This window comes from Triturus cristatus, chromosome 11 (genome assembly GCF_964204655.1).
Source record: "Triturus cristatus chromosome 11, aTriCri1.1, whole genome shotgun sequence".
In the NCBI taxonomy this organism is placed as follows: Eukaryota; Metazoa; Chordata; class Amphibia; order Caudata; family Salamandridae; genus Triturus; species Triturus cristatus.
Window position 1 is genome coordinate 635,245,275 of NC_140594.1, and position 26,269 is coordinate 635,271,543.

The 26,269-nt window shown below is 48.0% G+C and overlaps 1 protein-coding gene across 1 annotated transcript in view; it reads right to left on the bottom strand.

Annotated features, from left to right (window-relative positions):
- LOC146785215 (putative E3 ubiquitin-protein ligase RNF144A) overlaps positions 1–26,269 on the bottom strand; it is a 197,208-nt gene that overhangs the window by 128,145 nt on the left and 42,794 nt on the right. The window contains exon 2 of the mRNA XM_085634120.1: positions 13,801–13,895. Coding sequence (XP_085490246.1) covers positions 13,801–13,895 — 95 coding nt within the window. The remainder of the gene's footprint in view (positions 1–13,800; positions 13,896–26,269) is intronic.

Genomic DNA, 26,269 nt, shown 5'->3' on the forward strand with positions numbered 1-26,269 from the left:
TCCGTCCATCATTTGTTTGTTGTAACGCTTTTCGCCCTAAGTGGGATGGGTATTCCCAGACGTGGGACCCGTGCTCACTACGCCACTGGAGTCAAGCTATCCTGGCTGATGACGGCTGATAGCCAGAAACCGGTCCTAGGATGCTTGATTCCGGTCCAGGGAAGACATGGCTTGGCAGTTCGGGCTGGACTGTTCCCATGAGGCACAGGGTCAAGACTGATTTGCATATGGCCATGTCTAAACTGGGGTGGTGTAGTGGGCAAAAGAACAATGGATTTAACCCAGATCTCTTGATTGGGGGAGAATGTACGCATTGTCAGCATTCCGTCCATCATTTGTTTGTTGTAACGCTTTTCGCCCTAAGTGGGATGGGTATTCCCAGACGTGGGACCCGTGCTCACTACGCCACTGGAGTCAAGCTATCCTGGCTGATGACAGCTGATAGCCAGAAACCGGTCCTAGGATGCTTGATTCCCGTCCAGGGAAGACATGGCTTGGCAGTTCGGGCTGGACTGTTCCCATGAGGCACAGGGTCAAGACTGATTTGCATATGGCCATGTCTAAACTGGGGTGGTGAAGTGGGCAAAAGAACGATGGATTTAACCCAGATCTCTTGACTGGGGGAGAATGTATGCATTGTCAGCATTCCGTCCATCATTTGTTTGTTGTAACGCTTTTCGCCCTAAGTGGGATGGGTATTCCCAGACGTGGGACCCGTGCTCACTACGCCACTGGAGTCAAGCTATCCTGGCTGATGACGGCTGATAGCCAGAAACCGGTCCTAGGATGCTTGATTCCGGTCCAGGGAAGACATGGCTTGGCAGTTCGGGCTGGACTGTTCCCATGAGGCACAGGGTCAAGACTGATTTGCATATGGCCATGTCTAAACTGGGGTGGTGTAGTGGGCAAAAGAACGATAGATTTAACCCAGATCTCTTGACTGGGGGAGAATGTATGCATTGTCAGCATTCCGTCCATCATTTGTTTGTTGTAACGCTTTTCGCCCTAAGTGGGATGGGTATTCCCAGACGTGGGACCCGTGCTCACTACGCCACTGGAGTCAAGCTATCCTGGCTGATGACGGCTGATAGCCAGAAACCGGTCCTAGGATGCTTGATTCCGGTCCAGGGAAGACATGGCTTGGCAGTTCGGGCTGGACTGTTCCCATGAGGCACAGGGTCAAGACTGATTTGCATATGGCCATGTCTAAACTGGGGTGGTGTAGTGGGCAAAAGAACGATGGATTTAACCCAGATCTCTTGACTGGGGGAGAATGTATGCATTGTCAGCATTCCGTCCATCATTTGTTTGTTGTAACGCTTTTCGCCCTAAGTGGGATGGGTATTCCCAGACGTGGGACCCGTGCTCACTACGCCACTGGAGTCAAGCTATCCTGGCTGATGACGGCTGATAGCCAGAAACCGGTCCTAGGATGCTTGATTCCGGTCCAGGGAAGACATGGCTTGGCAGTTCGGGCTGGACTGTTCCCATGAGGCACAGGGTCAAGACTGATTTGCATATGGCCATGTCTAAACTGGGGTGGTGTAGTGGGCAAAAGAACGATGGATTTAACCCAGATCTCTTGACTGGGGGAGAATGTATGCATTGTCAGCATTCCGTCCATCATTTGTTTGTTGTAACGCTTTTCGCCCTAAGTGGGATGGGTATTCCCAGACGTGGGACCCGTGCTCACTACGCCACTGGAGTCAAGCTATCCTGGCTGATGACGGCTGATAGCCAGAAACCGGTCCTAGGATGCTTGATTCCGGTCCAGGGAAGACATGGCTTGGCAGTTCGGGCTGGACTGTTCCCATGAGGCACAGGGTCAAGACTGATTTGCATATGGCCATGTCTAAACTGGGGTGGTGTAGTGGGCAAAAGAACAATGGATTTAACCCAGATCTCTTGACTGGGGGAGAATGTATGCATTGTCAGCATTCCGTCCATCATTTGTTTGTTGTAACGCTTTTCGCCCTAAGTGGGATGGGTATTCCCAGACGTGGGACCCGTGCTCACTACGCCACTGGAGTCAAGCTATCCTGGCTGATGACGGCTGATAGCCAGAAACCGGTCCTAGGATGCTTGATTCCGGTCCAGGGAAGACATGGCTTGGCAGTTCGGGCTGGACTGTTCCCATGAGGCACAGGGTCAAGACTGATTTGCATATGGCCATGTCTAAACTGGGGTGGTGTAGTGGGCAAAAGAACGATGGATTTAACCCAGATCTCTTGACTGGGGGAGAATGTATGCATTGTCAGCATTCCGTCCATCATTTGTTTGTTGTAACGCTTTTCGCCCTAAGTGGGATGGGTATTCCCAGACGTGGGACCCGTGCTCACTACGCCACTGGAGTCAAGCTATCCTGGCTGATGACGGCTGATAGCCAGAAACCGGTCCTAGGATGCTTGATTCCGGTCCAGGGAAGACATGGCTTGGCAGTTCGGGCTGGACTGTTCCCATGAGGCACAGGGTCAAGACTGATTTGCATATGGCCATGTCTAAACTGGGGTGGTGTAGTGGGCAAAAGAACGATGGATTTAACCCAGATCTCTTGACTGGGGGAGAATGTATGCATTGTCAGCATTCCGTCCATCATTTGTTTGTTGTAACGCTTTTCGCCCTAAGTGGGATGGGTATTCCCAGACGTGGGACCCGTGCTCACTACGCCACTGGAGTCAAGCTATCCTGGCTGATGACGGCTGATAGCCAGAAACCGGTCCTAGGATGCTTGATTCCTGTCCAGGGAAGACATGGCTTGGCAGTTCGGGCTGGACTGTTCCCATGAGGCACAGGGTCAAGACTGATTTGCATATGGCCATGTCTAAACTGGGGTGGTGTAGTGGGCAAAAGAACGATGGATTTAACCCAGATCTCTTGACTGGGGGAGAATGTATGCATTGTCAGCATTCCGTCCATCATTTGTTTGTTGTAACGCTTTTCGCCCTAAGTGGGATGGGTATTCCCAGACGTGGGACCCGTGCTCACTACGCCACTGGAGTCAAGCTATCCTGGCTGATGACGGCTGATAGCCAGAAACCGGTCCTAGGATGCTTGATTCCGGTCCAGGGAAGACATGGCTTGGCAGTTCGGGCTGGACTGTTCCCATGAGGCACAGGGTCAAGACTGATTTGCATATGGCCATGTCTAAACTGGGGTGGTGTAGTGGGCAAAAGAACGATGGATTAACCCAGATCTCTTGACTGGGGGAGAATGTATGCATTGTCAGCATTCCGTCCATCATTTGTTTGTTGTAACGCTTTTCGCCCTAAGTGGGATGGGTATTCCCAGACGTGGGACCCGTGCTCACTACGCCACTGGAGTCAAGCTATCCTGGCTGATGACGGCTGATAGCCAGAAACCGGTCCTAGGATGCTTGATTCCGGTCCAGGGAAGACATGGCTTGGCAGTTCGGGCTGGACTGTTCCCATGAGGCACAGGGTCAAGACTGATTTGCATATGGCCATGTCTAAACTGGGGTGGTGTAGTGGGCAAAAGAACGATGGATTTAACCCAGATCTCTTGACTGGGGGAGAATGTATGCATTGTCAGCATTCCGTCCATCATTTGTTTGTTGTAACGCTTTTCGCCCTAAGTGGGATGGGTATTCCCAGACGTGGGACCCGTGCTCACTATGCCACTGGAGTCAAGCTATCCTGGCTGATGACGGCTGATAGCCAGAAACCGGTCCTAGGATGCTTGATTCCTGTCCAGGGAAGACATGGCTTGGCAGTTCGGGCTGGACTGTTCCCATGAGGCACAGGGTCAAGACTGATTTGCATATGGCCATGTCTAAACTGGGGTGGTGTAGTGGGCAAAAGAACGAGGGATTTAACCCAGATCTCTTGACTGGGGGAGAATGTATGCATTGTCAGCATTCCGTCCATCATTTGTTTGTTGTAACGCTTTTCGCCCTAAGTGGGATGGGTATTCCCAGACGTGGGACCCGTGCTCACTACGCCACTGGAGTCAAGCTATCCTGGCTGATGACGGCTGATAGCCAGAAACCGGTCCTAGGATGCTTGATTCCGGTCCAGGGAAGACATGGCTTGGCAGTTCGGGCTGGACTGTTCCCATGAGGCACAGGGTCAAGACTGATTTGCATATGGCCATGTCTAAACTGGGGTGGTGTAGTGGGCAAAAGAACGAGGGATTTAACCCAGATCTCTTGACTGGGGGAGAATGTATGCATTGTCAGCATTCCGTCCATCATTTGTTTGTTGTAACGTATTAGATATTAATTTGCCTTCTTGGATAAGGTCAGAGGCCTGGGACTTAAAGGGTTCAGGCAGATGTTGCAGAAGGTCCTCAAGTTGGTCATAATGCGCCCTATCATACCGGGCTAACAGGGCCTGGGTATTCGCAATGCGCCAATGGTTAGCCGCCTGCGCGGCGACCCGTTTGCCTGAGGCCTCTAAAAGCTTAGACTCCTTGTCTGGGGGAGGCATTTCTCCAGTTGTCTGTGAGTTAACGCGCTTCCTGGCATTTGATACGACCAAGGAGTCTAAAGGGAGCTGGGCCTTAATGTATGCAGGGTCTTGCGGGGCTGGTCGGTACTTTTTTTCGATGCGTGGGTTGAGAACCCTAGCTCGTACAGGGTCTTTAAAGACTTCAGTAGCATGCTTTATAACCCCTTTGATCATGGGCAGTATGTGAACAGTTTTTTGTGACTGCTCAAAGGTATCGAGGAGAAAGTCTTCTTCAAGGGCGTCTGTGTGCATTGTGACGCCGTGGAATGTTGCTGCCCTATTTATAAGTTGGCCAAACCCTAAGTGGTCATCAGGAGGGGAGGGCTTGGAGGGGTAGGTAGTGGGGTCAGGCATGTCAGGTATTGGATAAGACCAGTCATCTACGGGTGCTGTGTCTGGGAACGTAAAAGGGTCGTTTGGATCAACATGATCATTAAATAAATCAGGGTCCGCCCCTCCCCCTAAGTCATCATTATCATCCTGTGAAGGAGGTGAATGATAGGGAGATGGTAAAGGTAAAGGTAAAGGAGAAGGAGGAGGAGGAGGGGGGGATGGGTTAGGAGGTAATAAAGGAGAGGAAGGACGAAGTGGTGAAGGAGCACAGTCCTTCTTCCGTATGGGAGCTGGAGGTGGTGTGATGTCCAGCTTCCGTTTCTTGTATGGGACGGCAGTCACATGTCCGGTTTCGGGATTGATGTAGATCCGCTTTTGAGTAGGATCTGGGCGAAAAAGTTCATCTGGCTCCGAAGGCGGTGGTGGTGATGACCGTTTCGGGTCTTTATGAACTTTTTTCGGTGTGGACGGAGTTTTCGGTACCGATGGATTTTTCGGTGCCGACAGAGGTTTCGGCGTCGATGGATTTTTCGGCGTCGATGGGTTCTTCGGTGCCGATGATTTTTTCGGTGCCGAAGGAAAGTTCGGTGCCGATGGACTTTTAGGCATCGATGTCGAAGAACGTTTCGGCGCCGGTGGAGACTTCGGTGCCGAGGAACGTTTCGGTGCCGAAGGAGATTTCGGTCTTGGAGCCTGTTTCGGTGCCGACAGTGGAGTTTTCGGTGCCGAAGGTGTTATAGGCACAATCACATGAGGTTTGCTCGAGCCCGAGCCACCTACAGGCTTAGATGTCTTCGGAGCCGGGCCCGAGGGCGGGGCTTCTGAAGAGGATTTCCGGTCTCGACTGGGCCCAGCTGGCGGAGTCTTGACCAATGTCTTTTTGGATGGGGCAGGGGCAGGGGGGTTGGTACTCACACGCCGCACTGGAGTGATGAGGTCATCGGAATCGTCGGCCTCGGACACGATGTCGAGATCTTCGGTGTCATCTTCAGGAACATCCTGAGCAAAGATGTCCTCCGGTTCTGGAGCTGGTTTGGCCATAATATGGCGTCGAGCTCTTCGGTCCCGGAGGGTCTTCTTGGAGCGGAAAGCGGAACAAGCTGGACAGGTCGACTCGTTGTGTTCCGGCGACAGGCAGAGGTTGCAAACCTCGTGGTGATCACTGTGGGGGAACTTCGCTCCACACCGGGGGCATTTCTTGAAGGGTGTCCTGTCCATCAGCCGCTTCCGGAACCGGTCCGAGATGATTTCGATGTCGATTGAAAAAAGATTGTTGAAAGTTTTCTGCAGGAGCGGAAAAAAGTTCATCTGAACCCAATGGCGGAAAAAACAATCAGACGATGGAGTGGATGCCCATGCGCACTGTTGTCCAGGGGAGGAGTCACCAACCTCGTGACCAAAGGCTTCTTCCGAAGACGACAACAACCTGCAATCATCCGACCCCAACACCAGATGGCGATCTTATCCTCAGTGTGTGATCTGCAGCTCATATGCCTCGAACTTGAGGTTTCTGCTGAGCAAGAAGGGTCAGAGTAATTGATCACCCAGAGATAGTTTATGCATTTCCGTCATTGTTTGAGCATGATTGGGTGCATTTGTCCACATTGGGGGAACAGGTTGCACCTGGATGTACTGGAGAGAATGTTGAGTGGGTCAGGGATAGCAGGAGGCACAGGGCACACAGAAAGAACACCACCAGCAAGAGTTTTTCTGGTGGTGGGTAAGGGGAATGCCAGAGAAATAAGGAAGGGAGGGAAGTAAGAAGGAGCGGTGGGGACTGTAAAGAAGAGATGACTCAAGATCAGTGTGGTCCAAGGCCGGGCAGGCATCACAAGCAAATGTTTGGATTCAACGACATATGTTAATTTGTTTCTGTTAGGGTTTGTCATCAAGGCTCGGGTGTTTGGGTGTTGGGAAGTTGGGGTGTGAGTATTTAGGGGAGGATCATGGAATAGAGTTAAGATCTTAGCAAGATGTCAGTGCTTTCAGAATATACAGCTTAGTTAAAGTAGTTAAGGTCTCAACTTGCTTCCAGTAAAGCAACGCTTGGCAAAAGCTGTACCCTTCACACTTAAGAAGTCAATGTAGTGCTTCAGTCCAGAGCATGATAGTATTTCAGATTCTTTCACATCTACATTATTATTCAGTATTAAGAATATTAATGAAGATCCCAAAATGGCGATATTAGGTCACCATGCAGATCACCAAGCCGTGAGAAGTTTGCGAGTTTTGATTCATTGTGCAATCTCATATGCACTGCTTATATCATCAATCATGACTTAAACTAGATTAGCATACGAGTGTCGTACGCAAGCATAATGTTCCTTGATGAAAAACAATTTGACTGTTGTGTGATCCATGGAGCTCTTTTACCTAATAGGTGTACTTGCACACAGGCAGAATTTTTCTTAAGGCTCTATAAGAACAGGGCAGTTCAATTATTCACCTCACCAATATAGCTAGTGTGCTCTTAGTGCATGTCCATATTATACTTACATATGAAGTCACAGTCACTTAGGGAAATACATCACGCTCCTCATCCCATTCATGCTAACTATCGAAACACTTATTGCATTATTTTTGTCACAAGAAATGAAAAGAGATTCTGATGCTGCAGGAGCCATCTAAAACCCCTGGAATCCTCCCCCTCGTGAGGACTGTTAGAGTTTTCATTTTTGCCACTCAAGTCAGAATCTTCATCTCTATGGGCGAGAATAATGTGCATGGGGAATATTGTCAGTGAAGTACAGAATACCACAAATCACTCCTCAGTAGTCATGTTTTGGACCTGGCACTTTCTACACGGTTATCCCAAAACTTTTTGCCTTCCTCCTCCCTTGTTTCTGAACTTCTTTTTGTTGGCATCAGGACTCTTTGTACTTTACAACTGCTTAACAGTGCTAAAATGCATGTGCGCTCTTCCCCATACATGGTATGATTGGTTTGCACCTGCTTGGCATATTTGATTGACTGCAAGTCCCTTGTATAGTGGTATATCATATACCCAGGACCTGTAAATCAAATGTGAATAATGGGCCTGCAGCACTGATTGTGCTACCCACGGAAGTAGCCTTTCAAACCTGTCTCAGGCCTGCCACTGCAGGGCCTGTCTGCACAGTTCACTGCCACATCAACATGGCATTTAAAACTACTTGCCGAGCCTTGAACTCCTCTGTTAATTCAAAGAGGACACCCCTAAAGTAGGCCCTAGGCAAGCTGTGCAAATAAACGGTAGGACATGTACCTTTATGTTTTGCATTTCCTGGTAGTGACAAACAGCCTATTTTGTTTTTCACTATGAGGCCTACTCCTCTCATAGGCTTGCTTTGGGAATTCCCTTATATACTTTGAAGTGGTAATTCCTGATCAGAAAGGAGTGGTGTTGCCATGTATGTGTTTAATGGTAGTGATGAATCCTACTTTCTGCTGCAGTTGGATTTCACATTACTATTTTAGAAATGCCACTTTTAGAAGTGGGCATTTCTCTGTGCTTACTACTCGTTGTACTTTGCAGCCTGTCTCAAATACATGTCTGGGTGACAGCTACACTCTCTGGCCATACTTTCTAGACAGCCACAACACAGGAAGGGCTGGGTGTGACAAGAGATGCATCTGCCTTCATCTGCATACTGATAGTTTTTCTGAGCTGGGAGAGGTGGTTCACACTTAACTTTGAATAGGATGTGTCCTGCCCTCACACAAAGATTTACTCCCCCCACTGATCGTCTGGAGCCACGACTGGGCTGAAAGAGATTTGTGTGCTCTTTTAAGGGTTCTTTTGAAGTCATCCACTGTATCAAAGACATTATAGAGTACAAGTATGTGGCTTTGATCCCTTATATTCCAACACTGCATGGGACTCGTAACCAGACCCTGCTAGCTTTACATCTGCACATTGCCAGGAGAGGTCTGCGTGCTGCCGGGAGGGACCACTACTTTGACTAATTGCTTTGTTGTGTTGGCTGCTGCCTATTGACTGCTGGGCTGTAGGAGAGACTGCCACTTTGCAACATGACTTTATGCACAGGCCTGCTGCTTGCCACCTCCCTTTGTGCCACAAGTGTTCTCCAAGGGCTTGTTGGCTTGCCCTCTGTTCTGCAATCTCTGGGCCATCAAAATTGCGCTTAAGTAACTCTACTTTGGGACTCTGTCTCCTGCGAGTCTGGCAGCAGAGTTCTGATTAGGAAGCCATGATCGTTGGTTCCTTGCCTCACATTCCACATCCAGCGCAGGTTGAGTGCTTCCTGGTGCCCCCAGTTTAAAAGGATCAGGGCATGTTGAGCACCCCGAACCGGTGTGTGTCCGGTGTGTGTCGAGCGCTTCTTACTTTCAGAGACTGGTGTGTGTTTTCACATCCCAGCGCTGAGGGAAGCCCTGAGGTTGTGGCCCCACCTGGTTTCCGTGACGACCGGAGCCATGTCATAGCAGCTCCAAATGAAATCCTCCAGTGTGGACCCACAGAAAGGGGCCCGCGATGAACAACTCTTTGGAGAAGGGTGCTGTCCCATGGCACTATCCCCCTGCCTACAACCTGCGACCAGTCCAGCCTTTGGAACTCCCCCCTAGCAAGGCCCCTCCACCACGAGAGACACAGTGAACAGGGTTCACAACCTGTGCTGCCAATGAGAGGACACCACTTCTGAGGGCCATGTCAGAGGCTCTCCCCAGGGGCAATACGGTCTTACCTCACCCGGGGAGTAGCACCTACCCAGGCTGGAGATCATTGCCTTCCTGGGACCTACAATGCTGCAGAGCCTGCGCTAAATAATGGAGGACAGTCATGGCAGCCCGAACTTAGAGGACAACCATAAAAAAGGCATTGTGATCCCGCCTTCAGACCTGTCGCATCATCAGCCGACCTGCACGTTTGCTGGCGGCTGCAACACCTTCTTATCACAGGTCCCAGGAGACCTGTGGGGCACCATTGGTTCAGCTCCCTGTCAAGTATTACTTTTGGCCCCGTACCTAACGGATCAGGAGCGCTGCAGTACACAGTATCCCCTTGGGAGTATTGCACTAGCCCTACACCGTTTGGGCATATCATCTGTCTGCTGGTAAATCTAAAATACTGAAGATAGGAGAAGCAACTATATCTTTGCGTATTGTGATTACTCTATACATTCACTGTGGTTACGATCATGCATTCAATGTAATACTTATTTAAAACATACCTTGAAAAGTCCTTATGTGTCTTCTATGCATTTAAAGTGATATTTGTTAAAATAAACATATCTCCAAGAGTACACATAGGATTGTTATTGTTTTGGTCTTGTTTTGATCAGGATAACAAGTACTATCTGAAAAGATGCATATTTTGAAGAGTATATAATGTATTTATGTAGTTTTGGCCTTAATATGGTTATAATTCAATAAGTTATTTTATATACCTCTGTGTGACATCTCTTTTTTGGGTGTATTCATTGTGTTACTGTGAGTGTTTGTTGCACAAACGCTTTACACATTTCCACTGATGATAAGCCTGCCTGTTCTGCACCAAGCTACCAGACTGGATAACAAGATGGGCTATGGAAGCGGAGTTCCTTTGAAATGCATTTTATTTAGTGCCAGATCGTTAGTGAAGCACAGTATGGAATGCGCCCTCCTACTGGAGGATAACAATGTAAAATTGGCTTTTATCACTGAGACGTGGTCACATAGTTCCTCTGGCCCAGACCTGGTTAAGGCAACACCGCCTGGTTTTCATTGTTACACACTCGACCAGCCACAGAAAAAAGGGGAAGGGCTTGCGATTATCTATCACGAGTCACTCACCCCGAACTTTGTTCCAGTTTCTATTCAGGTGTGTGAGGCTCTAACTTTAAAGATATATTCTGCTTCCTATAAACCCTTCAAAGGTACATTAATCTACCGGCCACCTGGTTCCAAAAGTGGTTTCTAAGACTCCCTGAGTTCGTTGTTAGAAGAAGGGCTGTGTTTACAGTCCCTCACGATGCTGGGAGATTTTAATTTCCATTTGGAAAAATGTAGTGATCCTGACACGTCTAGACTCGAACAAATCATGGGTATAGGAAGCCTTAAACAATTGGTAATCCCACCTACACACGTAAAAGTTCATACCCTTGACAGTATATATTCCAACAATACTGATTTAGCTGATGTCTCAATTTTCCCGATCGCATGGTCTGATCACTGCGCGATCAAGTTTGAACTAAACAGCTTTCTTGCTCATTCCTCTGGTCTGAGACAAACCAAGGAGATTATTACTAGAGCATGGGGCAAATTGGATGTCAAAAGTCTTGAATCCACTCTCAAAAACTCAAGGTATCAGCTTCCGCTGGACGTAGAGGAGGCAACGACTCTTCATAATAATTGGCTTGCTAAGGCATGTGATCAATTAGTTCCTTATAAAAAATGGACACCTAAACGAATTTCTCCCACTGCTCCCTGGTACTCAGAAAAGCTTAAGGCTAAGAAACTGATATTTAAACACGCTGAAAGGAAATGGCGTAAACATTATGCAGAATCTAATAAGGTAGAGCACAAAAATGCTATTTCCAATTATAAGCAATCTCTTTTGGAAGCAAAGAAAGAGTACTTCTCACTACAAATAACTAAGGCCGAATCCAATTCTATAGAACTTTTCAAAACCGTCATTAAATTGTCCAGTCCCAATACGCCCAAGAATCACAATGCTCCTGATTTCTGCAACAAAATTGCAGAATTTTTTAAGTTGAAAATTGAAACTATATTTTCATCTGCGATTGGTTTGATCAACAAAAACCAGACCGACCTCAATATAAGAGAATTGGAAAGTTCATGTCCCCCAGAGGGGACACTTGACCATTTTATCCCCCTGGAGAGGTTAGATACACTGAAACTGTTGGACTGCATCAAATCTGGTGCTCCCAGTGACCCTTGTCCAGTTTGGATTACTAATCAAATTCTCGATATTATTGGTACCGCACTTACTCCCTTGCTTAATGCTATGTTTTCATCCGGAATTTTTCCAAAAATATGGAAACAAGCTTCCGTTCTTCCATTACTGAAGAAACAGTCATTGGATCCCAAGGACCCCAATAACTATCGACCAATCTCTAGACTTCCCCTGCCAGCCAAATTACTGGAAAAAGAAATGAATAGCCAACTCAGTGATTTTCTTCTTTCTAACAACTCTTTGGATCCATCGCAATATGGGTTCAGAGCCTTTCATAGCACTGAGTTGGCTCTGTTAAAATCCACAGAGGAAATTAGAGAGGCCGTGGATAGGGGAGGGAATGCTATGCTGATCCTATTAGACCTTTCCGTGGCCTTTGATACGGTTCACCACATGGTACTGCCTAACCGGCTATCTGAATTAGGTATAAGGGGTTCGGCCTGGAAACTGTTAAAATCGCTCCTGACGGACAGGTCACAAACTGTAGACCTAGATGGTAACATCTCAAAACCTTTTTCACTGCCGTGTGGGGTGCCACAGGGCTCAGCTCTTAGCCTCACGCTTTTTAATATTTATGTGGCACCCCTGGCTGGTATCATTAGATCCTTTGGGTTCCAGCTCACCTCTTATGCTGACGACACACAAATTGTGTTGTCGCTGACGGAGGGAGCGGAAAAGGAGGCAGGTGATCGCTTCCATGACTGTATGGGATCCATCTCAACCTGGATGTCCGCCAATTGTCTAAAGCTTAACTCGGCTAAGACCGAGGTTTTAAAGTTTGGCAATAATCCACGAGTGTGGACACCAGAGTGGTGGCCGGAGGATCTGGGCTTGTGTCCTATACCATCAAGAAAAGCCAAGAATTTTGGTATTGTGGTGTATAATAAACTCACCATGGGGGACCAAGTGAGCATGGTGACTTCTGCATGCTTCATGGTCCTCAGAATTATCAAGAAAATGTCTGAGAGGAGCCTTAGGACTGTGGTGACGGCACTCCTAATGTTGCGTCTCGACTATTGCAACAGCTTATATCTCAATGTTCAAAAACAACATCTGAACAGGTTTCAAGTGGTCCAGAATGCGGCAGCCAGACTGCGGACCGGAACACCCAGGTTCGTCTCAGTTAAGGGAGAACTTAAGAAATTGCATTGGCTTCCAGTACCATTAAAATCTCGATTTAAAGCTCTTTGTATTGTCTTTAAAGCTGTGAATGGAACAGGTCCTGAGTTCCTTAAATCCAAATTCTCATGGTATATCCCAAACAGAACACTAAGGTCAACTGGGTCTAAACGAGTAATAACCCCCTCTTTTAAGAAAACGAACTGGCGAGGCAGAAGTTTTGTTCACTGCGCCTCTAAGGCTTGGAATGAACTGCCTTTCCAACTGAGAAATGCCCCAGATCTTATTTCTTTTCGGAAGGGTTTGAAGACATGGTTCTTTTCTCACCTCTAGGCCTTATGCTCCTCAGGTAATCAGTGCTTAGTGCCAGGACACCCTAGGTTAACCGTGCGCTCTATAAGCATAAATAAGATAACATAACTGTAAGCACAGGTTATCTTTGGTGTGTATCTGACTTGCCCTGAATAAAGTGGTGGGTTCTGCCTGGCGTAGGTGCATACCCTATTCAACAAGAAACCCCATTTCTACAATCTTGGCATTCTGAGGTTGGGGAAAGCATTCTTAAACAAGTAATGGTAAAGGCAGGTAGTCTGGTATTGGCTTACACCCTTTTCCTTATATTGTTTGTGAATGGCCTTGTAAGAAGACAGGCATCACACAAATAACTGAAAACAGTGCAAAATGTGAGCAGACCAATGAATGAAGAAGGCTGACTGAAAGCACCAGGAATTGAGTATGTATGATATATATATTTTTTATTAAACGCAAAATGTCTTGGCCAATGCTAGACCTAAAAGAACACTAGACACCCTTTCAGCAAATTGTATTTGAGTTCCCAATAAGCATATTAATGATTTGATAGCAAATTAGTATTTTACAGAGATATATGCGATTTGTGGAAGGGACTATAAAATTATGAATTGGCACTCAAATTGACACCAGAAGAGTACTAAAAGTAGAGTAATGTTGCAATACATCTAGACATACCTGATCTAACAGACTACGGCACCATCCGGTTAATGAGTTGGGATCAACAGCATGTCCACACGACATTTTCACACGGAGGGCATCATCGCAGTCTCCTAGCAGAAATAATGGAGATTAATAAACCAGAATAAATATGTGAGATGTAATACTCTATAGGGTTCTGTTGTCATCTGTGTTGATTAGTAGAAAGTAACACAGATTTGTAGATGGGTTGTTTTGGATGAACTGTTGACCACTATCACTTACAAGTGACAATTACAGTAGTCTAATGCTCTCCATTGAGCCAGAGATATGGACATAATTTCATGAATCACCTACCAAGCCAGCAGACCACACAAAACATCTCCACTTACACAGTCAATACACACCCATCAAACATGTATCATACAATCAGATAAATATTAATGAAGCAGTCTTATAGATGGTATGTTATACCCAGGTCCATTATTATTCTAGTATGCTAGGTGAATAGATACTGACTGAAGAGACTCACTCACCTATGAGCAACTACACCAATAAAAAGAAAGGAAAAACAGGCCAAAACTCTATCGTCTTGCTGGGGTATCCAAAGATATTGGAGTGACGCTTCACTGACTTATCGTGACATGCTTCATCATCGGCAGCTATCCACACCCTAGTAGGGCAATATCACCAGGGCGGATTCAACCAAGAAAAAGTCACTAGGAGTTCTTGGATGAATTTGAAACTGGATCGTGCAGGGATCCAGAGATGTGGTGAATAAAAGTACCTCACAGTATATCCCAAGTTAAGTCCTTTATTAGTAGGAAACTGGGGTTATGGTTAAAAAACATGAAAAAAACAAGGTTACCGTGGAGATTTATTGCTCAATTAACCTTGATTAAAGAGAATGTCTACATAGATCTGGAGCCTTCTTCACAGCTGCAATTGTGTCCCAGCCTCTAAAAACTACACATTCATTCTATGAGTGTGTGTAAGAGCCCTAAAGCTCAAACCTGAGATTATAATCTGTCTGTAGATCACCCCTAATTTTGGGTTATTGTGGCATCATGTGTATCCGGCGTCATGTGCCATCCTGTAGTCACACTTGTGTCAAGGTACCAGCACAGCCCGTAAACCTACTGGGTTTTTTGCTGCTCAGATAAACGCCGATCTGACTGCTGAAACCCAACACTGTGCCCCACACTCCAACTCCCAGAACAAATAAGGGATCCAATCAACACTTGAGGCTCTTTGGCAACTTCTCTTAGTACCGCTTTTTGAAAAATTGTTTCAAATAACATATTTGGTCAAAATCGTGCTCACTGCCTGGGTGAGAAACTTCTATGTCTAAATATGGAGTGTTTATGGTTGTGCTACCACAGTACTGTAGCGAAAATCCCAACGACCAGAAAATTGACTATGTAAATATATATTGGTGTATACAGATATATTATTCTGACCTTCACATCTATATATCTTGAAGATATAAATAAATGTATATCATAAAGGTATAATGCATTGCCTGATGCTCAAAGGAAGAGCCAGGAGACATACCTTCCACAGAAGCACAGTAGTTACATAAAGAGTTGCAGGCTAGATGCGACAAGGGTGTACAGCCCTCAAGTGTAAGCCCACCTCTAACTTGAGACAATCACAAAAGGTCAGCTTAATTATGAATACAAGTGTAAAACAAGTGCATCAGTGTCAACCTTGCATAAATGAGCAATGCCGCATGGATGTACTCTTTAGAGGAGAGGAGACAGCCGAGCAGTACACACAAGGTTCTCAAACAGGTAACTTGGGAAATTGCTAACTTGGGAAATTGCTAGTGGACCCACAAATCTGCAGTACAAAATGGAGAATCATAATCCTCCTGCCAACATCTGTTTCCTTTGTTATGGTTTATATTAACTTTACTATTGGCAATACAGTGATACTGAAGACTGATGGCATATTAAAAAACCAAGACGAAGCAAATCCATCAGAAATATTAAATAAACCTAGACGGAAAACAAGAGTGTCTCAGAATAAAGGAGTTAGGGGGTGTTTAAAATCTTGTGTGTTATATTTTGTTGATGGATTTAATTATTCGATCAGACAATAAATATGAACAAGACTGTCTTGGAGTTGAGAAAAATGGAGAAACTTGCATAGGAAAGTATGCCTATGTTTAAGGTTAATTCCTAATTGTTTCTTGCTGAAAAGGGGGATAACTTGCAACCTGGGTGGCCTAGAAGTTTTGGGTCAGTTGCTCTACCTTTCAGGTAAGTTCACTTTTTGTAAAGTAATGAATATGAATATAGAAATGTTACAATTCTGCCTTAACCACAATGTTTTTACATTCAACAATGCCATATTCCTACAAAAGCAATGGGCCAGTTTTGGAGTCAAAATTGTTCCATCGTACACCTGTAAATTTGTGGCTGAGGCTGATAATTATTAGCTTTGGGATAAAGCCTTTCAACACCTAAACAAACATATCATTTTCTGGGGACACTGTATTGATTTTCTAGTAATATGGCAGGGCCAAGTTCCTAGAAGAATATGGGAAAAATTGACAATCAATAGATGGGGCATTGCAATTAATTACCTCAACTATCTTGAAACAGCAAGTGGATTACATGTATCTTACCACCTGTATCAAGAACAACAAAATCAGCAGAAAAATTCCCCAAAATGAGACTGCATCTAACTCTACACTACATGCCAACAATTGCCACCCCAGAAATATTATTCACAAAATGCCAAGGGGTAAACTCCTTCACGTCAAAAGAAACCACAGGAATCAGACAGCATACACCAAAAACAAGTAAAGAGTATATCAAGGTGGGTGGCTTGACCTGACAAGATGGCCAGCAGGATGTAGCCGAGCTCAGCTCCCGTCTCGCCAGGCCTAATCCTTTGGAATCCTGTACCGCTTTCGCTCCTACTGGACAGCAGAGAGCTGAATTATGCTTATCAATCTACTGGCTTTAAGGGGGAAAGTGTTGGGAGTCCACAAGAGACGATAGCTACTCTGGGATTCAGCAACCCAGCGGAGTACAGTGAGATCCTTGTGGCGTGACGAGGCCCAGAGACGCTTGCTACTATGCGGCTGTACTGCGATCAGCAACAGCAGCTCAAGGAGAACTCTGTTCTGTTGCGGCCAGTGGACTACCATCGGGGCTGAGGGTTGGGGTGGGCATGCTCTGGAGACCCCCCCTGTCGCACAGAGATTCTGTGCCAAGCCAGCTAGTCGGCGCCGATTGGACTGGGCCTGAAGAGGCTGTGAGTGCTGGGGCTGGTGCCACCAGGTGATGAAATGGATGCGTTGGTTTACGGAGGGTATGCTGCAAGGAGGGTTTGGGAGGCAGCCGAGCCTAGGGATATCTGCCCCCGGGCAGATTGGGAGGGGTAGGGCTGGCCAGGTACCGGCCATTTTGTAATTTTGGGTTGGTTTTTAATGGAGCCCAATTATAGCCCAACAGTATAAGGGCTCATGAGGGACGCTCCCAGCCACCATTTTAGGTTTGGTGACCTGGTGGCTGGGAGCAGCATAGCTGGAGAATTTTTCTTGTTGGTAGTGAGGTTAACAGTCGATTAAAATGGAGGATTACCGCCTGAACGGGCGCGCGGATCCATTAGGCGCTATGATGGGAGGGACGCGAGGAAAGGTCCCGTCAGCTCCAGGGCATTGACCGAGTGTGTCCGAGGCCTCCAGAGCGGCGGGGGTGCAGGGGAATGAGGCCTTGGGTCGGAGGGGAAGAGGGGAGTGTGGGGATGCGGTTATGCCCCAGCAGGAGCGGGAGACAGGGGCACAGGGGATGAGAGTACAGGAGGCCTGTGGGGAGGGAGCGACCACCAGAGGTATTCCGGTTCAGAGAGCACGCTCCCGTGGGCAGGTTTGGAGGTATCCACAGGTTGGGGGCATTCCCGGCAGGAGGATGTCGCACTGGGGTATGGTGGGAAGCCTTGGGAGGGTCGAGGGAGGATTGTTCGCCGGGTATTGGGGATCAGGAGCCCAATGTTTCAGAGGGAGAGGAGGAGGACATTCCTGGGGAACGGGAGCCTGCAGGGGGCAGCAAAGCATGGGAGTGGTTAGATATTTTCACTTCCTGGAACAAGGAAGTGAGGGGCTGGGCACGTTGGGGCGCGGGGGTGGATCTTTTGAGGTTGAAGAAAAGGGCATGAGTCAGGAAAAAAGGGGGTAAAAGGAAGGACGGGCTAAGTCAAGGTAGTGGGGGCCCTGGGTCAATGGCAGGGCAGGATCAGTCAAAGGCAGGCATTGCTGCCGGGCTGGACTATAGTGAAGGAGAGGAAGGGGGGTTAGTGACAGGGAGGTGGGTGAATTGTTCAAGATGGGGCGGCAGTGGGCAGAGAGTACGTTAGGAGTATGGAGGAACAGGGCCAAAGGAACACAGGAATAAGCAAGCAGAGGGTCCGGTGTGATAACGGCGGGTGCAGTCGGCCCCCCCTGAGGCAAGGAGTCGAGGGCTCAGTAGGGGCCATCAGGTTGAGATGCGTGAATGGTGAGAAGAGCTTGATTTTGATTAGTAGAGCCTTGAAGAAGGCGAATTGCAGGATGAGGATGATGGGGTAGGGGGGACAGAGTAATGTGTCTCGGAGCCTGCAGGGAGGCCAGCTAAGTCGGTATCGACCGCGGGGTCACTGGAGAGGCCAACTGCAGCAACACAGGCACCCTCCTTAGAGCCAGGTAAAGCACAGGGAAGGCTGGGGAAGCCAGTGATGCTTTCGGTTGGGACAGGGAGGGGGGCGATATAGGGGGAGGAGGGTAGGTTATGGAAGTGCAAGTACATTTTAGATGTAGGCGTGGTCAACGAAAAGGAAGAAGGTAAGAAGGGAAATACCAAAGTGGAAGCCAACAAAAGCGTAGAGACTGCTGATAAAGGGGAGGAGACAACTGATGAGAAAAAAAATAAGGTAGAAAGTAAGGAGTTGAATATTAAAAAACTTCCTTTTATGGGGGTGACTAAACTGCTGGGAGCGCATCTGATGCTGATGACTAAAGAGCGCATTTGGAAGAGAGAATATGTGGAAATGCTTAAACTGTTTCATAGAGAAGTGCACACAAAAGAAGGGTCAAAAGAAGAGGCGTATGAGTTGGCCAACGGCTGCGTTTTTGATTTAGGCAAGCGTTTACTGCAAAAATATCCAGAGCACTGCATGGCGCTCTTTAAATACATGGACGTTATTTGGGAAGCGCAGATCACAGAGGGGGGTTATGCGTGGGCACAATATGATGAGGAGTTTAGAGCGAGCATGGCCTGGGATCCCAAAGCAAAATGGGGGGAACTGGACACAGATTTGTGGCAGCACACCATGAGAGCGTCCAGAGAGGGCAAGACCATCTTCACAGCCAGTGGGCTCCCGATAGTGTACCGGCCCTTTCAGGGGAGACCGACCCAGGGAAAGGTGGGAAGCCAAAGGGCTCATACATGGTCAGGCCAGAAAAGTTGAGCGCAGCCTTACTGGGTTATGACGACCAGAAGGCTGCAGAAGTTTTGAGGGAGGGTTTCAGGTCGGGTTTTCGCTAGGGATATGGTGACCAAGACACAGAAGGTAGGTAGAGAACTTACAGTCAGCCAAGGAGCATAAACAAATAGTGCAGGAAAAGCTAGACAAAGAAGTGAAGGAAGGAAGAATGGCTGTTTGGCCTCTGAAAGATTGTATTGTGTCACCCATTGGGGTAGTGCCAAAGAAGGGACCAGGTCAATTCCGGCTTACTCAACATTTATCATGGCTCAGTCAATGATTTTATTGACGACAAGGAAGCTACAGTTTCATACTCATCTGTTGACGTGGCCATGTCACTTGCGGTGACAGTGGGCACAGAGGCAAAAATGGCAAAATGCAACATAAAATCAGCTTTCCATTTGCTTCCAGTCCATCCAGATGATTGGGATCTTCTGGGTACCCATTTTAATGGGAAATGGTATGTGGATAACGCATTACCAATGGGCTGCTCCATGTCATGCGCACTATTTGAGTGCTTTAGCACGTTTCTGCAGTGGCTGTTTTTCAAAGTGCACGGGTCACAAGTTGGTGACGCATTATCTGAATGGTTTTTTCATTGCGGGTGCCTCCGGCTCGACGGAGTGCCAGGTGGCCCTGGAAAACTTCAAAGAGCTGATGGAGGAATTGAGGGTGCCATTGGCACCGGAAAAGACCATGGGCTCCAGCACGGCACTGTCTTTTCGAGGAATAGAAATTGATTCGAGAGCAATGCAGGTGCGCTTGCCAGAGGATAAGAAACAAAAGATGTTGGAATTGTTCAATCCTATGCTAGCTCGGCAAAAGGTGACCGTCAAGGAGATACAGATCTTACTAGGCCATCTCAATTTCGCATGCAGGGTGGTGAGAGTAGGGAGAACCTTTTGTAGGAGACTGGAAAGGGCATTGGCAGGACAAAGACTGCCTCCCCATCATGTGCGACTCTCAGCAGAGTAAAGGAGGACTTGAGAATGTGGTGGTATGTTTGCAGTCTTTTAATGGGATTCCACTTGCATGGAACGTACAGATTTTCTCAGACGCAGCAGGCGACAAGGGCTTTGGCCTTTTTTGGCAAGGAAGGTAGTGCGCAGAGCAGTGGCGGGCACAATGGAGGGACGGGGTAGGAGCATTGCATTTATAGAGTTTTTTCCTTTAGTAGTGGTAGTAACATTGTGGGGTTCACAGCTAGAGCAAAATAAAGTGACATTCAGAGTAGACAACATGGCAGTCGTGGGGATAGGGAACCGCCAGTCAGCAAGGGACGAACAGGTCCTGAAGTTGTTGAGGGTGTTTGTCCTGGGTTGGTTGCACCATGACATATCATTCAGGGCACTGCATGTCTCGGGTGTGGACAATGACATAGCGGATGCTTTGTCTAGTTTGCAGTGGGGGAGATTCTGTGGCCATGCTATAGCAGTTGTGGTACGTAGGCAACACAGGATGCTACAACTGGTGGTGGGGTCGCTAGCAAAGTCTACTAGGGTAGCTTATAATCTAGCGTGGAAGGAATTTTTGCTTTCAGGCGCCCAGCAGTGTTTTGAGAAAGATCAACGGGGGGAGGATGTCATTCAGTTTATACTGGATATGATTGAGAAAAGGTTATCTAAGGTGACAATTGCAAGGAAGTTAGCAGGTATTTTCTTTGTGGGTAAGCTACTATGGGGCTACTCGCGTCAGCAGGTGAGTTGGGTTGAAGAATGCAGGAGGGATGGGCCAGGGAACGTAAGGAAGCCTTTGTCGTGGCGGCTGCTAAGCATGGTGATACAGATATTGCCGAAAAACTGCACGGATGACTTTGAGACCTGCTTGTTCTCCACACTGATGGTGTGGATGTTTTGTGGAGCATTTCTGGTATCAGTATTGTTGGGAGACAGAAATGGTGGGGCATTGGAAGATGTGGTCCCTCATGGTTCGGGGATACAGATTTGGTTGAAAAGGTCTAAAACTGATCAGAGGGGTCTAGGTAAATGGGTTTCGCTACAAGAATCAGTACCGCAGCTCACGTGTCTGTGCACTTGGGAGGCACATTGGTGCGCAGCATCCAAAGGTCCTGGGGGGCCAGTTTTTGAGCATGCCAATGGGAGCAGAGTCACAGCTTTTCCGCTGCTGGCGGTGCTGAGGAAGGCGTTAAAGGAACTGGGTATCAATGGCACAGACTTTGGGACACACTCCTTCCGTATTGGGGCAGCATCGGAAGATAACAATAGAGGATGGGAGCGGGGTGACATCATCCGGCTGGGGAGGTGGTCCACGGAGTGTTACAGGCGTTACTTGCGAAACAATGATGGGGGATTGGGGCGGTTGTCAACAATGCATAAGCTCACACAGTTTTTCTTGTTTCAGGTTCAGTGGCTGGCCCCCTTTCCGTGGAGATGACAATTTGGGTACTGAGGCACTCCTTTGTGAAGTGAGCGCAAATTCAGGCCTGCAAATTATTTTGGACAGAACCCAGGATTTAACAAGAGTGGAAGGGAAAAGGGGGCATGTCCTGGAGGGAATTGATTCCTAGCCTGAATAGCTTGATGGTGGGAGGCAGGTGCCCTGACATTTTGGTCATACACCTGGGTGAAAACGACTTGGGTAAAGAGAAAGGCATAGTGTTGATAAGAAATATGAAAAGGGACTTGGCGCTAATTAAGCAACAGTGGGCAGGCTGTTTTGTAGTTTGGACGGAGTTTGTGCCCTGTAGGGTGTGGCGTGGGGCACTTAACCCTGGGGTGGTAGACAGAGCCCAAAGGAAACTTAACACTGAGATGTCACGTTTTTTAGGGAGGTAGGTTTTGACAGGATTGCGCATGAGGAAATTCGTTTTGATACTGCTGAATTTTTCATAGGGGATGGTGTTCACATTTCAAGGATTGGCATGGATCTATACCTTTTAGAAATTAGAGAAGTTTTGGCTAGGACTCTTAATATTCAAAGCTACTCAGGAAAGTAAAATGCCTTGGAGAAAGAGGGGGCAAAAAAAAAAAAAATCGGCCCGTAAATCCGACCTTCCTTTTTCCTGGGTGGTGGGGGTTTTGAAAAGTTGCCAGGGTTGGCAGAGGTTTTTGGCTAAGTGTTGGAAGTTTATGAGCAGGGGCAGGGAAAGCGTAGGCAGGTAGTCTAGGTTTCAGGGTAGATGTTTGGTTACTTACAGTTGCAAAAAGGCAGGTAGGGGATTTGGGTTTTTATTGGAGGGCATAAGTTTTAACTGAAATACTGTGTAATGTTGTTATGTTAATACAAGGGTGGGGGAAGGTTTGAAGGGATCGTAGGGGCGGCGGGGGAATCAGGGGTCATTTATTCAATGTATAGTGAGGTTTACTTTTGTAAGGAAGTTGCCAGATTTGGTATTTGTAATGTGCACCTGTTTCAATAATGCAGCCTTTTACACACACAAAATTGGTCTCAGATTGGCTTGCCCCCCTCCCTCCAAAGGGGGGATTGGGGAGCAGCTGAGCCTAGGGAGGTCTGCCCCCCCGGGCAGATTGGGAGGGGTAGGGCTGGCCAGGGACTGGCCATTTTGTAATTTTGGGCTGATTTTTAAAAGAGCCCAATTATAGCCCAACAGTATAAGGGCTCATGGGGGACGCTCCCAGACACTATTTTAGATGTGGTGACCTGGCGGCTGAGAGCAGGGTAGTGTGGCTGGAGAATTTTTCCCCTCCCACCCAACTCCCTTTTTAAGAATTTGGTTTACGGGCGGGGCCTTGGGGTTTATTTAGGTTTACATGGGTTGTTTTGTTGAGGACAGGTGCATAAGGGGTTTTTATGTATACTGTCGCTTGGAACAGGTGCTGGCGGGGTTTTGATAAATTGGGCAGGGTTGGCAGAGATTTTTGGTAGAGTGTTGGAAGTTTGTGAGCAGGGCCAGGGAAAGGGTAGGCAGGTAGGCTAAGTTTCAGGGTAGAGGTTTTGATAGTTACAGTTGCAGAAAGTCAGGTAGGGGATTTGGGTTTTTATTGGAGGGCATAATTTTTAACTGCAATACTGTGTAATGTTGTTGTTATGTTAATGGCAGGGTGGGGGAAGGTTTGAAGGGATCGTAGGGGCGGGGGATCAGGGTCCATTTATTCGATGTATAGTGAGGTTTAGTTTTGTGAGGCAGTTGCCAGGTTTGGTATTTGTATTGTGCAACAGTTTCAATAAAGCGGCCTTTTACAAACACAAAATTGGTCTCGGTTTGGCTTGCCCCCCTCCCTCTCAAGGGTGAATTGGAGTCTCTCTTCAATCCTTTGAGGGATGAGATCCGGTGGGGCCTCCCCCACAAAGTCAGAGACTGGATTGCTGGAAGGTGGCCTAAAGAGACAGTGGGAGGGCTGACTATGGGGGTGGGCCTTGCCCCTGTACTGCAGAGAGCTTTGGGGTGTCCCTCAACGGAGTGCCTTTGTTCCGGGCCAGCCAAGCAGAAGCTAAATTGGGCCGGGCATGCGGCAATTATGTTTGATGGTTAAGGCGCCATCGGAAGCCGTGGGACGATCACAACCTCACCACAAACATGACCTGTTGCAACAACTTTCACCTTCTGGGAATGGAGCCCGGCTGGGCCTCCAGTGTTGGAACTGCGGCTTGTGCCTGAGCTGCTGGGAGGTGTCAGAAGGCGGCCCTGCAGGTGCTCATAGTGGCGGCTGGCTCTGCCTATGTTAGTTGGGGGCTGCTTTGCTGGGAGTACTACCCTGCTGGAGTTGCCTGTGGCATAGGAGAGCCCGTGGGGGAGCATGTTCAGGTGGAACTTGCATCCTCCACCCAGGGTCCCCACACAAGATAGTGTTGCAAGCGTTGATGAGGGTCCCTGCCTCGACAATGCATGATGGGTGTAATGGCCCTGACACTGGTGAGCATTGAGGATTCCCCTCCCATTTTGAGTCCTGAGGCAAAGTGAACACATGGTGGACTGCTGCATATGGGTGCCCTCCCCAGGCACTGCAAGCAGAGCGGCGGACCGGACTCACCCTTTGTTTCTCTTAGGTAAGGTCTGTTAGCGGCAAGAGGGAGGCACCCGAGGGTCTTGGCCTCGGGGAGAAGCTCCGTGGGAGCCGGTGGGAGCCTGTGAGGTGTTCTGTGCAGGCTTGAAAGACTTCTGCGGTGGAGACTTGAAGTGACCCGGTGATTGAGTGGGGCTGAAGGTCCCTGGAGACTCAGGGTTGTCTGCCCTGCTTGGTGAAATGACCGCTCGGGTCTACCCAAGTTGTTGGAAGGTTGTCCTGGGCTTGTTTTGAGGGTCTTGCAGGATTTCCAGTGCTGCAGAGGAACAGATTGGGGATGTGCCTGGACACCGGGACAATAATAAAGTCACAATACTGGAAGATGGTACAATGCAGATGGTGGAGCTGGGAGACACACAGGGGCCCGCTGGGGAGCCTCACAGAGGAAGGCTTGGGGCCTGAGACTGACATTGTCCCTGAAATTTTCATGACTGCACGGATGACTTTGAGACCTGCTTGTTCTCCACACTGATGGTGTGGATGTTTTGTGGAGCATTTCTGGTATCAGTATTGTTGGGAGACAGAAATGGTGGGGCATTGGAAGATGTGGTCCCTCATGGTTCGGGGATACAGATTTGGTTCAAAAGGTCTAAAACTGATCAGAGGGGTCTAGGTAAATGGGTTTCGCTACAAGAATCAGTACCGCAGCTCATGTGTCTGTGCACTTGGGAGGCCAATCTCTTCTTTGTTGGTGTAAAAGGACCAGGTGCATCAGTGACACCCTTGAGAACGTTTGTATTTCTTCAGGCTCCCTATTGACAAGAGCGTGACTGTGCCGTACTTTGCTAGTTTCTTATCCGACTATACTCCAATTAGATGTGCGGTGCGGTGGGGAACTGCGAAAGAGCAGGGGGTGCGCAGGAGAATCCCTGTGAATGTGCTCTCTGATGCACTGGGTAGGGAGGCTCTGGCATTATCACTGACAGATTACATGGGCGAAAAGTGAGAAAGTGCTTCCAGCAGAGCCATTAAATAGGAGGCCATGAAGGTGGTATTGCAGGCCATAGTTTGAGTCTGATGTGCGGGGTTCAGTAACAGTTGTGCAGGGAGCTGAAGGAAAGGAAGGCAGACCTCGTGGCCCTGCAGGCTGGGGACCTGGATGACAGGGAGAGTCAGGGAGAGGAGGTTGCTTTGCGCCACTGCATATCAGATATATGGGACAGATTGGACAAGTACACCCTGATGCAGTATAGACAACGCCTGCACAGGAAGGGCAACAAATCAGGGAAGCTTTTCGGATGGATATTGAGTAGGGAAGCTGTGGTGGCTTTGGTTGTACACTTGAGGGCGTCAGATGGAGGGCACTGATGGCCACTCATGCAGCTGTGGTGGACACATTTTGGTAGCACCTGGAGGGTGTCTACAAGAGGGATCTGATGATCACACAGGCTGGGATACGGGGTTTCCTTGGGACTCTCAATCTCCCAAATGTGAGGGAGGAGGTGGGCCTTGAATTGGAATCTGACCTTACATTGGGAAAGTTGAGGGCGGCACTGAAGCTGCTCCCTACACATACAGCACCCAGGGGGATGACTTATTTCCAGCAGAATTTTAGCAGGCCTTCTAGGCGACTCTCACACAGGGTCTCCTGGCAGCATACCTGGAGGTGCAAGACAGGGGTTTATTACCTTCAACCATGCGAGAAGGGGAACTCCGCATGATTCTTAAACCTGGTTAAGACAGACCCTGCGACATATCATCTATTTACTATGCTTAATAGTGATGTGAGGGTCCTTTGTAAAATTATAGCAAGCAGCCTGAGCCTTGAAGTGGGCGAGTTGGAATACGAGAATCGATGTGGGTTCATCCCAGGTCGTAATACGGGTATGAACCCGAGACATCTCACGCATATATGTCTTGAGTTACAGGGGGCAGAAGAGGAAATGGCCATGGTAGCAGTAGATATCGAATAGGAGTTCTATTGGGGGTGACTGTTGGAGGTCCTGCTGGTTTTCGGTTTTGTTCCAAAATTCCATGCCTGGATTTGCCTTTTTTATATGAGACCTAGTGCAAAAATCAGGGTGGGGAACTGCCGCTCAGAAGGCTGGGAA